This window comes from Heliconius melpomene, chromosome 17 (genome assembly GCF_056956725.1).
Source record: "Heliconius melpomene rosina isolate 202511_hmr_F chromosome 17, ASM5695672v1, whole genome shotgun sequence".
In the NCBI taxonomy this organism is placed as follows: domain Eukaryota; kingdom Metazoa; phylum Arthropoda; class Insecta; order Lepidoptera; family Nymphalidae; genus Heliconius; species Heliconius melpomene.
Window position 1 is genome coordinate 5,793,969 of NC_140405.1, and position 13,765 is coordinate 5,807,733.

Here is a 13,765-nt window from a genome sequence, read left to right on the forward strand (position 1 = left end):
TAATTTAACATCACGAACACTCACACTCGCACTTGATTAAAATTAATATCAGTATATTATTTAACTCTTTTATATATAGTTTATATACCTCTAGGTATTAACACTTCTTTAATAATGATTTTATTCTTCACTTTGTATTCCACCAGCGTAGACCCTCCCCTCGGTGCAAATTATATAATAAAAGGACCCTACTTGTGTGTTGCATGGATTATAAATAGGTATGCAAATTATACACAAATTTCCATTCAAATTAACCTTTGTAGCTCTTTAGAGCGTAAGTTGAAGCAACTTTACCTCTCATCTACAGAGATTAAATAACTAACACTATTTAAATTTATATTTCAGGCCAAAAGATTTTGTGTAAAAGTTTTTCAATATAGTATTTTATACTCGATGAGAAAATTTAATTAAAACTGCTTTAAAAATTTTCCATTCTTTTCTTTTTTTTCGCTTCACGCTGTTTCCCGCACAAAGCAGGGTAGGCAAAAAACCTGGTATCCTAGTGTTAAAACTCACTTACTCGGCTTCCGTTAAGACACTTCTGTATTTCACGCAAAAACTGCTGAACAGATTTAGATTAAGTTAAGTCAAGTATTAGTACGTTTGACTAACACATAAACCAACAATTTATGTAAAGATTTTGTGTAAATTAGTTAGCATATAACAATAAGTTTAAGCGGGCGAAGCCGTGTCGTAAATTTAATACAAATATTGCATGAAATATAAGAAAAATATTCAATGTCGAAATTAAAGTAATTTTAGTATTTTATATATTGTAACGATATTTTATCCATACGTTCAACGATTTATCCAAGCGGCGACATTTTAAGGATTCAATAAATTTTATTGTACTAGTAATCGGCACTACCATAATTCTTTCTAATATTTTACAAAAGGCTCTAACTGTTGAAATATAGCAAAATAGTTTAAGTAATTACATATACAGGATCAGGTGGACATCCTCCACACCGAGACGACATGGGTTAACGTGTCAATTTGTACTCAAGGGAATATCGATCTATATCTATAATAGTTATCACTGATATGCAAAACCAATAAATTTTTTTTGAATGGCCTAAACAATATTGGCTAATAAATATTTCTTGACTCGATATCTTAAGGGCTTAAGTCTAAATGTTAGTAAGAAATAAGTGGGACGTGGCATTGGGGTTAGTGGTGGTGGTGGTGGGATTTTATAATTTATAGAAGAGTGATGCTGAATATAAGAAGAGTACTAAGTAAATAAGTATACCTAAGTAAGTACTAATGTCACATGTGATCCCCGAAGTATAGCGGCGCGGAGCGTGACAATCAATCATTTATCCACGAACACGGACCGATACCACAAAATGCTTTAAAGCGGCACTTTACTTTCCTAATGTATTAAGTTAAAATCTGAATTTAAAAGCCTCCTCGCTGCCTTCATTGTGGAGCGAGAGGAACCGTGCAAACATAATAGATTGATGCCGGATCTAGATAAGCGCTTATTGAGCGATTTTTTTTTCTTCGCAAAATTCTATCAACCAACCGCGTTATCTTTCCATAGGCGCTGCGTAAAAATTTTCTTTATTAAAACTTCTTATGTTATCTTGCTTTTGGAAAAACCGTCACACCAATGTTTATCTTTTAAAAAAAAAAAAATATTTATAAGGTTACAAATATATTTGTACTTGTTAGGTACCGAGATACAGAATTTGTTCTTAATGATTCTTCTTTCTTCATATGATATGTCATTCATCTAGGCGTATGTGTGATAAACTGTTATCTGAACACAATACTCAATACACAATATCGAAAGATATATTTTATGTAAATTGCATAAAATATAGCGTTAAAACTATAAAAAGATTATGTTATTATAAAAACATATGTGGTGAAAGTAGAGTTTTTTATATTTCAAACACCAATTTTTCTGATATTTTTTTATTGTCGCCCTGTATCCCGCACAGCAGGATAGGCAGAGGAAACCTAGTGTTATTAAGTTACTCCTTTCACTAATTTCTGGAAGCAATGCGTGTTGAGCGAAGAAATGAAAATATTAAATATCTTTTTAATTTACTCGAGTGGGAATCGAACCCACAACCTGTCGTATTTACAGTCACACTTTGTGCTATTTAGGCTTCTTGGTGTTCAACTTTATTTTATGAACCATTAAATTTTGTAGGTATATAGGCAACTCACAAATCAATTTAATAACCAGATCAAACTTGACGAAACACAAATTACCAGCTTCATCAATGCCTTATTCAAGCATCATGCAATAGACTGATAACCTAACTTAAGAAACATCCCTAATAAGTGGCTTATCGTATTCAAATAGCGAACTCTAATGTGGCAACCACACCGATATCTAACCGAGCAAGGGTATATTAAAATATACAGATGAATTGATAACCTCCTCCTTTTACAGAAGTCGGTTAAAAATATAAGCAACGCTTAGATATTGGACGAAATGTACTACTACCATAATTCTTCCTAATATTTTACGAGTTTCATCAATGCTTTATTCAAGTACTACGCAATCGATACTGATAATATAAGCTAAATTAAGAAACATCCCTAATAAGTGGGGTATCGAATTCAAATAGAGAACTAATGTCGCTAACACCGATACCTGACCGAGCAAGTGTCTATGAAGGTGTATTACCCTCGTTACTTGGTATTTCCTTACAATCTCGGCGAGGAGCTGGGACAGGGATCCTAATGGACCAATATATCAAATAGGATTAAGTACAAAAGAGCAGCGCTGCCGGCTGATACTTTGTTTTACGACATGTTTCATATAAGTTATAGTAAATTGTTTTAATTATTTTAACAAATAATTTTAATATTGTAAAAAATAAAAATTTTCATTTTATATGTATAGAAATGTTGAAAAGAGGCCAGTTGTGGCGGGGAGGCATAAGCGTGCATCAGTAAACGCGACAGATTGTGGGTTCGATCCCCACTTAAGGGAATGAATTATCATTTATTAATAAATACTTTCATTTCTTCGCTCTGGCAGCGAGGCAAAGGCCCGGCGTTGAGTTCCGCACTCGATGCCCTTAGAATTTGGCAGAAAGTTGGAGACGGAAGTGCTAAAGTGACTTAATAAGAACGAAGTGTATTAAAATATATTTTTTTAATGTTTTTTTTTTTTTCATTTAATAAAATTTGAGCACATCGTTTATAAACGCAAACGTAAATAACGAATCACAGAACCCAAAAGTCCTTTTTACAAAATCAGTCCTAAACAAAAAAAGTTTCAAAGCAATTTAATTGCATTAAATTTTAATAACACAAAACGCTACCACAAAGATAATCCGCAAAATATTAAAACCTTCCGCCATAACAAAACATAATAAATAAGATAGAGAACTAGCCTCACTAAATCCCATTTGAGGCAAGACGCGAGGCGCGGAGGCTGAGTGCACAAACGTTCCGAGTTATTCCAGCCGAGTGGGTCCAGCACGGTCTATCAAAGAAAACGGTTTGTACACACCCTTATTCCACTGTCTATGTTTGACTGAACAAAAAACTTATATCAATATTACCTGACTTTGCTTCCCTTTACCTTTCGGGTAAAGGTGACAGTTTATGCAATCAATGTTTCTGTTTAGTTGGGTAACGGAGCGAAAATCTAAAACTACAGTAAATAGTGTGTTACAAAAGAAATGCCATTGTTTCAGGCATTTTTGTTCGTTTTCTATACATATGTCAATATTATATTATATAACTCCATCGAGATAAAAGATGATGATTAAACAATTTTGTTAGCTTCACTCATCAGCAGACAGAACCTGGGAACCTAGTGTTAAGACACTCCGCTCTCATTTAAACACTTGTGTGTTGGGGAACAAAATGTCTGAACACTAGGCTCCCTCTGCCTACAGTGCTGTATGTACTGTACATAGGTATCTATTTTGAATTTCAAATCAACCATATCATCTTAGAGATAATAATTTCATGTAAATAAGATTGGCGCGATCGAATGATCGTATTATTTTCTCGTTTACTAGAACGAAAATATTTGCTGACATTTATTTAATCCTCCTTGTCTTTGAATAATTCATGCACAGATTATATCCGATACTGAAATAATTGTTTGCGATTTTTTATAGAGAAAAAAAAACATTGTGTAAGTTACAAGACTTTAAGGACAAGAAGAATATATTTTTTTATTATAAAACGCCACAATTAAAAAAAAAATTGCCAGAACAATTAATGCAACTGCTTATAAAATAACTATATGATTAAAAATAATACATCATTGTTCGAATTGAAAAAAGATACCTTTTTATATGTGAAACCAATTAAAAAAATAATAATCGACTACGTAATGAAGTTTTTGTGAGATATTTTACACGCGATTAATGTGGACGGGGCGGACCCTGGCTGCGGACGCTCTCCAGACGGCTCCAGGACTTTCCTTGATTAAAACTTGGAATAATAAACGGCGAAACAATTTTCCCTCGTCGCGCATCGTCGGTCTCTTCAGAGCAAACTAATATTGAGACGTGCTAATGAAACGCCCGCTTCGATTTTTTAATCCCGTCCTTTATAAACTTTTAATATCTGAACCTCGACTTTGTATAGGTTTTCTTATTGCATTTAAGATTATAAGACAAAGTAAGATAAAGACGTAAAGTTTTAAACTGTATTACATAGCAAATAATATTTACAATTTGAAAAATAAATTATTTAGTTTATGTTTCTATTGATATGATTATGGATCTTGGGAGTCTAGTGTCAAGACGCTTCCGTTCGCCACTATTCGCCGAATTCTGGAGATATTGCATGTTGGGTACGCATACGTTGCGCTTTGTTTTGTTACCAGAGCGACATGAAAATATTAAATATTTCATTTCTTCGAGTGGGAATCGAAATCACTATCTTTTGCGTTTACAGCACGCTTGTGCTACTGCTCGACTACTGGCCTTAACTTATTATATTATTACAATTTACAGTTACTAGTACATTTACAGACGATGTACATTTACAGACGATGTTTATGTAAGTTAAAAAGAGCAAGTCAGAAATATTTAAAACTATTTTCCACCTTCAAAATCACGTTATTATTATAGCAAACATACAGCTTCCCGCAACTTGCATTCATAAAAACCCAACATAAATTCTATACAAAATAATAAACATCATAAACTCTATCTTTTGATATTCAACACAAATATGATTGTCGCGAGTCGATTTTTTCGGGAAAAAGTTTTAAATAATCCTGATCCATCGTTACATAAAACTTGTAAGTTGTTCGCGTCTCGACGGATAATCGAGTTTATACTTGGGAGGCCGCCATCAATCATGTATCCCCCCCACTCCCCCTACGCGGAAAAACTTTAAAGTGCTCGCTGTAACTGTGACGTATCGCACACTTGATCATTTGCTCGACCTACTTGAATTATAAGTTTTGCGTGTTTACTTATTGCGTTACCTTAACCCGTAAATCCTTTTAATAGTGTTATAATAGTAAATGCTATATGTTTTTTTTTATTTTAATAATAATATAGTGCTAATGTTGTAGGTACATTCATATCCATAAGGTTTTCAGTAATGGGTTCTGGTAAAGTAAATATTAATAAATTTCATAAAATACTTTTCTAATCAAAGTAAACAGATAAAGACAACTATTAACAACAGAGAAAATTTCAATTAATTAGACATTTTTTTGGCCAAATTCCCATCGAAGATTACTTACAATGTAATAGGGATTTACGAGTCTAGTTGAGTCTAGTCGTGGTATAATAAAACCATCGTTTTTCCATTTTTAGTTTCTTTTCATTAACATTTAACACTACAGTAATGAGTTTAAACGATGTTTTACGTAACTTGTGTAACATTTGTAATATTCATGTATACAGTGTGTAGCGTGTTCCGTGTACGAGTGTGTTCTGAAGAGCTCTTTGGCACTTGTGGTGTACCACAAAGCGGCGCGGGCGTGCCTCGACAGTTGATATTTACATTTTACGTCACATGTTGCACATCATGTTGTAAGACTTCAATAAAGGAATAAAACGTAGTTTTTTATTTCTATTCAAGTATTAGGAAACACAAAATTAATATCGTAGTTTGAACCTCTTTTCTACATTATTTTAGTAAATTAAATTATTCCTATACACTAACAAATCAAATTTAATAAGTTTATTATATTTTTTTAGAAAATGTAATATTTTAAATAAAACAATTCGATATGAAACTACAATTTGATAAATTATAAATAACAATTTATCAAATTGTAATTTCATAATGAATGAAACACGCTACTACTAAAATTAGCGGTTAATATTTGCGTCCATAAGCTATTAATAAAAGTGATTAATTGTAGATAAATCAATTTATTTCAGGCCACCGCCATGTTCCAAGCAGATTGCATAGATACAGTATTCATACATATGTAGGAGAGCAGACCGCAGGAACGCAAATAACACAAAAGAAGTAGAGAATCGATGTAGATAGCTCCTCGTATGAGTGTTTTATGAGCACTTAAGTGGGTTCCGGACGAGGGATGTTTAAAACTCGGGGCTCACGAGTATCGCGGCGGGATCGAGGAGGCTCCACTCGAAACATGACAATGTCAGATTTGATCGCGACCAAGGACACTTTTATGGCCGGTTAAAAGTTTATGAATACGGTTACAATGTTTTCGAAATTAAGGTTTTATACGCAACGAGCTGCTCGTAAAGCAGAACTATGTCGTGAAAATGTTAAACGGCAAAATGAAAAAGGAAAAACGCTGAAACTATGCCGACGACGTAAAATATAAGCTGATATTACAAACAAAATTATGTTTAGTGCTTAGAAGCGAATAATTTTTGTTGATGAAATGGGTAAAATTTGGCTTGGTTATTTGCTATATATTTTACATATTGTTTCTGTGACATTGAATTCTGAATGCAGGAGGCTGGGTAAAACTAGAGTACATTTACATTATCCCTGTAGAAATATTAAAACTATCACTGAAAAAGCAATATAATATACCTATATTATTACACTCTCTGAGAAGAATTTACATTTTTCTAAATTTTACTTTTATTCAACATGTTTTCTTAAAAGTGCAGTGAAAATACATATTATAAAACATTTTTACAAGCTGTAAGTTAGAGAAATTTATTTTTGTATGCAAAGGCGACAATATTCTGAGTTTCAACTGCAAAGAGCCCTTCAGAAAGCTCTAACAATACAGCATCGCAAAAATTAAATTACGACGAATCCCAGCAGGTTTCAATTTTCAAAAAGCTCGGCAAACTTGAGACGGCGAATCTTATTGCTTTTTATGGAATATTATTGCATTTGCCTTTGTGAAACCTTTATAGTTCGAATTAATACATTCGTCACTTACACGAAACTAAAATAAAATATATCAAAATTAGTTAATTAATTAAATAAAAGTAACAATATTCTTTCTCTTCTTTAATTTTTCTAAACTAGTCATTAATTTTAATTAAAAACAAACTCTTAAAGCCTTTGAAATTATACTAAACAAGAAAACATCACTGTTGATGCTAACTAACGTAAATAGAAACTGTTAATTTGAAACTGCAAAAAGTGTCGTGAGAGAACAAATTAGAGGGAAAGGAATATAGTTTACTTAAAGTTAAACTTATTACGGTCCTCCAGAAACAAGCACTCGGAGGCTCTCGGTGCGCGGGTCAAGTGCCCAATTTGTCACCCGTGCAAACTTCCGCCTACTCCGGCCGGTCCCTGTTCGATTCCATTAAACTTTCAAGACCTTTTGAAGCTATTTTCTTGTTTGAGTCAAGATTTGCCTAATTCATTCCTGTGTACATACTTCATTATTTAGAAATTACATCGTATTTTCATCTAATTTTTAATTTATTCACGTCATTTTTTGTCTGTTTGGAAATGAAACTGGCATTATTACAGGTTCTTCGTTTCTTTTATTTTGTACAGTCCTGCTACTGAACAAAGATGCAAATTTAAGTAAAACCTTTCCTGGGACACTTACAATGCGCTATCATAAAAATTAAATTACAGTGAGAGTTTTCTCTGAAAGTGTGCGCAATTTCAGAAGGCTCTGGCACCGGTGTGCGGGAGGCGCGGGGGGCGCGGGCCACGCCACATCAAAGAGCCTCATTCTGCGTCGACTTCTCGCACAAATCAAATTTAACAGCTCTCTTCTTTCGTTATGGATGCGCAACGCAGCAGACTTCCTGACCTGCACTGTACAATTCGCCCATCTAATATAAATATATTTTTGCCTTTCCACTCTATAAATTCAATCTCAACCCTTTCAAATTTTTCATATTGAAGGAATATTTTATGTATGCTTGTAGAAATAAGGGTGCTTTCATACGTTTATTTCGTCTAACTCATTTTCATATGTGACATAGAGTGAATTATATTTAAAACTTCTATTTTGCCTTTACTTGTAAACTTCTATGAAATAATTACGTATTATATTTTTGTACCACTTGTTCAGTATTGGCTCGGATCGTTATTACAGGATCAAATAGCTTATTTGTCAGTGCGCATAAACTTGCAGCCGGGAACTTACTCGGACGGTGCAATTCGATTAAACTTCTCCTGAAGTACCAACAAGAGAAGGGCCTACTTAACGAAAGTTGGATGTACATTTACGGCGGGAATTTAATTAGCTTTCTCATCAAGGACGAGGACCGCCTACAGTCAGTATTACAAGCTATATATCACGCGAGTTTTAGCACTTCCCAACATAATCTATTTTAAACAAAAACTACTTACGACTTGATAAAATGTACTAAACAAAGCCAGTTTCAGGTCGGATGCTTATCTTCTAACTTAGATTGAATGGAAGTTTCCTTGCGCACCTCGTTCAATAACCATATGCGGTAAAAAGGCGAAGCCTCGGGCATTTTCTTATAACGTCTTTATTTTTTATAGCTCATCAGCTATGGATACAAATATTACACTAATAATATAAAAAATAATGTTTCAATATAAGATATTATCTAATAACATTTGTACAAATGCTTTGGGAAGTCTTGTTAAGCTATTATGAAATAAGGGAGGGTAATATTGTTTCGTGATTACTCTTAAGAGTTATATAGTAGGACGCAATTCAGAGGTGGTCTTTAATGATAAATATGGTAACAGGTACACTTTCAAGAATGGAACTGGAATAATATTTAAAAAATAATATTTATAGATAACTAAAAAATAGGTAAACCGAATAAATGCAAAAAAAATTAATTCAAATTGGCATAGAACTCAAAAATAACTAATTTCAAATTGTAAATAACGTATATAAATATCAATAATTTTGTTTGAAGAAACGAAATATTAATAAATAATCATTATTCCCCCAAGTGGGAATCGAACCTGCAACCGTCACGCTATAGTCACACGCGTGTGCCTCTGCGCCCCGACGTGACGGTTTCTTTATTTTATTAAAAATATTCTTAACAAGCCCTTTTATTTAACACCTACATTGTAGGTATAAATTAAACAAACATAGTGAGTATTTCACATGTCTCACAACTATGACATACCACTGGCATCCAATCAAAACGTGTATGCAAAATTTCACCTCAATTTTTTCTAAATTTTCAAACCTGACGGATTTCACCCGTACAATTTTCATACCTACATTGAAAGTTAAACAAAAGCGTGTAAAAAAATAGAGAAAGATTGTAATAGTATATTATATATAAAAGATAAATGCAGATATAACGGTGTGGCTTGAAAATTATGAACTTGTAAACCATTGCCTTAAGTTTAGATTTAGGGGAACTACAATGCACAACGTTGAAAGAAAGGAATGATAGTTATTTACCAATTTCTTTTCAGAAAACGAAATAAATGAACCATCGAGCACCATCAAAAATTTCTATTGTCCCAAAAGCTATAGAAGATTAATTTGGACGTATTTTATACTATAAGAGTTTATACAAAAAATAAAAATAAAAATATTTAAGAAAGGTATATATACGATGAACATCCTGTAAGATACATTTAATCTATATATATAAAATCGAAAGGTCACTCACTCATCACGAAATCTCAGAAACTACATGTGCTAGGAATCTCAAATTTTGCATAGGAGTTACTTATTGGACGTAGGTGCTCGCTAAGACGGGAATTTGCAATATTCGATTCCTAAGGGATTGTTTTTGGGGTTGAAAGTTTGTATGAAACTTCGTTACTGCAAATGCTAGGAGTCTCAAATTTTGCATGGACGTCACTCATGGAGACAGAAATTAATAATAACGTAGTTCACGCAGGCGAAGCCGCGAGCGGGCCGCTAGTAGAATATATTTATGAAATTCTTTTACGACATTTAATTAATAATTGTAATATTTCTCCTGTTGCCAATCCTAAATAAATAAACAAATCTTACCTTCAGACAGGAAAAGGCGATCAGAGTCAGAAGGTTGATCTGGTGCAGGACGATGGCGAAGTGTCACATGCAAAGAGGGCCCACGTGGTGGCACTTCAGGGGGCGCGGGCTCAGGCGGTGAGTCACACTCGCGCTCGCTTTGACCCGCACTAGAAGGACCTTTGAAGAATAAATAATACTAATAATAGTTTATTTTTATATTTACCTGCTGCTACGGTAAGTACTGCAGTAGGGACGGCAAGTCGAGGCTGAAGTTAATTGAATGATTTCTGAACTGTGCTGCTACGAGTACCTTCTACATTGACTTCATGGCGGCCCGTAAGCCCAGAAGTAAAAAAGAAAGCTTTAAATAATATTTGTGGTCGACTGAAAGTCTTCTCACTCAAAGCCTTAGCCTGGTATAGGTATGTAGACAGCTCCGCTCATAAAAGGCACGACAGAAAGGGATAGGGTATGATTTTCCCCTCGTTTAGCCATGATCAGCCCCTTTTAGTCAGACTATTGATGCTGCAAATATTTTTTTTAAGTAAGTCGTCGTTCACGTTAAACGCAGGTCAATGATCTCTGCTAAGGTGATTTATAATATTTAATTGTACATTGTTTTGATGACATTTAATTTGATAATAAAAATTATAAAAAAGGATATATTAAAATAAAATGAATGGTACAATAATAATATTTAACTCATTTTGAAGTAGGTACGTAAAAAGAACGATTTGCAATAGCCAGTACACTTTACATATTTAAAATACGTTAACAGAGATAGTTAATTTTAACAAATACACTTATTATTAACCTAATCTTATCAATGTTAATTAAATAACTTTGTCTAAATTATAGTTAGATTTGGTTAGAATCTAAATAAATAAAACAACAAAGGGAATTATAACGTGAAAATAATGATATAAAGCATAATTGACGTAATATAATGTTCGCTCAGTCACGTACTAGCGCGAAACTATTCCGAGCATCCTTATCACAGGCATGCACCCACCTCCTACATTACGCTTATAATAGGCATGCTACAGAATGCCAAACAATAACTATAGAGGAATCTCATTGGATATACTTGGTGCTCTCCTTCAGCACATTTCTGAAGTTGATGATTAAAAACTATAGCTATACGAGTATGTTATATGCTTAACAGATATTATTTCTATTAAGATTTTTGTTAAATGTATCGCAGCAGTGGTACAAGCGGTCGCGTGTGATTGTTAACACGGTGGTAATGGGTTCGATTTCCACTCAGAGGAATGAATTATTTGCACTTTTCATTTTCTTTCTTCGTATATAATTTTGGGAAGATATGGGTAATATGGTCTATATGTAAAAATGAAATAAAATTGATATACTGACCATTTACATGGCACATGCGATTATTACGATTATTGGTGTCGTGAGGATAGTCATCAGGTCTTCTGCTTCGCCGAGATAAAGTGCCACCTCCTGCATCACCGTTAAATACTTCCTCATCTTAAAAAAAAGTTGATTTATTTTTTTAGCTTCATGATGTATTCCACATATAGCAGGATAGGTAAAGGGAATCTAGTGTTGAGACACATGGTTCTCCACTTTTTGAAGCATTGTGTATTGAGTGGCAGAACTCAACGCCGCGCTTTGCTTTGATACCGGAGCGAAAAATAAGAATTTATTAGATAATAAAAAAAAAAACATTTCCCGAGTGAGAATCGAACCCACAATCGTCCATTTAAATTTGAAAAATAATCTTACGAGAATTGGTTTTTGAACGATAAAGCATCGATTTAATTTATATTTTCGAATTCCTATTATAATTTTATAAAATTTACATAATATCAGATAGCTTATGTCCATTTAAAGTATAATTTTATGAAACGTCAAGTGAAAGAAGTATATATGATCTTGATATGATCCTCAAACGAAATTGCAAAAGTTTAAGAAGAAAACTACACGATGAAAACTGCTTCTGGCTTACTCGTAAATTATTTTAAATTTTACTGTAATATTTTCAAATCAGTTATTAGGTTCACCTCACGCTGTAACTTAGCAGGGTAGGCAGAGGGAACCTGGAAACCTACTGTTACATCGTTCTCATTAAGACAATGTCGTTTCGCCGAGATCTGGAGGTACTGCGTGAGCTTGAGCGAATCCATAACCAAAATAACAAATTAATTGAGCAATTATTAATAATATAATAATACCTTTGGAATTAAGATTTTTTCTATAAAAACGCCGATTTGTGCTTTCTAGCGGAAAAGGTGATGCTTGTCTTTGGGGACTACTGATGTAGCAAGGAGGTTCTTCTCGTTTATCTGACCTGTATATGCGTCGCTGTTCACCTGTAACAAAAGAATTTTTTTAGCAAAATTAGCACCACATTCCCTTCACAACTATACGTAAATTATTAAAAATAATATAACCATTACAGTAAGCCCGTTTTCTGTGTAATAACTTATAAAAAATCAACATCACGCTGTATCCCGCACACAATAAGGTAAGCAGAGGGAACCTTGTGTTAAAACACTCTATTCCGCACTTTCCACCGAATTTAGAAGCCATTGTCTGTTGAGTGGCGGGACTCTATCCCGCGCTTTTCCTGTACACCAGAGCGAAAAAACGAAAATATTAAATCATTTCCTCGAATGGGAATCGAATCCAACGACCTGTCGTTTACAGTCACAGACTTGTGCCCCTGCGCCACGACTGGCCTGTTATTTTTACTCTTAACTTATTAAATAATGAAAAATATCTTATTTTCTTTTTGTTTTATCAATAAATTTACACAATGTTTCATATAGTAATTATATAAATAGGCTTTTGTAGGTAGATATTTGTATAAGGTCTAAATTTATTAGAGCGTATATTCGAGTCTGTAATTCAAAACAATAATATACAAATGTACGCGGAGTGTAAATTAAGTTGCGAGCCCTCTAGCGCTGCTTACACTTGGGCAAGCAAGCTGCTTAAAGCTTTATATTTGCTAAATACACTAATGACAGAAATATTAATATTAGCATACCTTTTGGAGTTTTTTCAGAATATTAATGTTTTAATATTATTGAATATTAATATAGTAAGAAAAAAAATATAGAAAGAAAAAAATATAAATCAAAGTAACTAAATATTCAAACTTTAGTTTTATAGATAGATTTTCTAAAAGATTTCAAACAAGTTACATATATAAAAGTTTTCAGCTGTGAATTTAAATTAACAAATTCTTACAACTGATAAACAAGTTCTGGAAGGTAAAAATATACTTTGAAAATGTTACAGTTGGAAAACGAAACGTGAATAAATTTGTACGTAGGGGGAACAAACCGACGGATGATGAACTGCAGCAAAACTTCTAAATAACTTTTCCCACAAGAATGTCAAAGATTTTTAATATAAAATTAACTTTTGACTGTAAAATTCTAAATAAAATACAACTTCACAAATGAAATAGATTTTTATAATGCA

At 33.2% G+C, this 13,765-nt stretch overlaps 1 protein-coding gene across 2 annotated transcripts in view; it reads right to left on the reverse strand.

The window, feature by feature from the left end:
- Ten-a (Teneurin-a transmembrane protein) overlaps positions 1–13,765 on the reverse strand; it is a 266,172-nt gene that overhangs the window by 180,470 nt on the left and 71,937 nt on the right. For both annotated transcript variants that reach the window (XM_085201214.1, XM_085201213.1), the window contains exons 3-5: positions 12,508–12,645; positions 11,684–11,800; positions 10,328–10,486 (exon numbers count right to left, since the gene is read on the reverse strand). In XM_085201214.1, the coding sequence (XP_085057340.1) occupies positions 10,328–10,486; positions 11,684–11,800; positions 12,508–12,645 (414 nt within the window). The remainder of the gene's footprint in view (positions 1–10,327; positions 10,487–11,683; positions 11,801–12,507; positions 12,646–13,765) is intronic.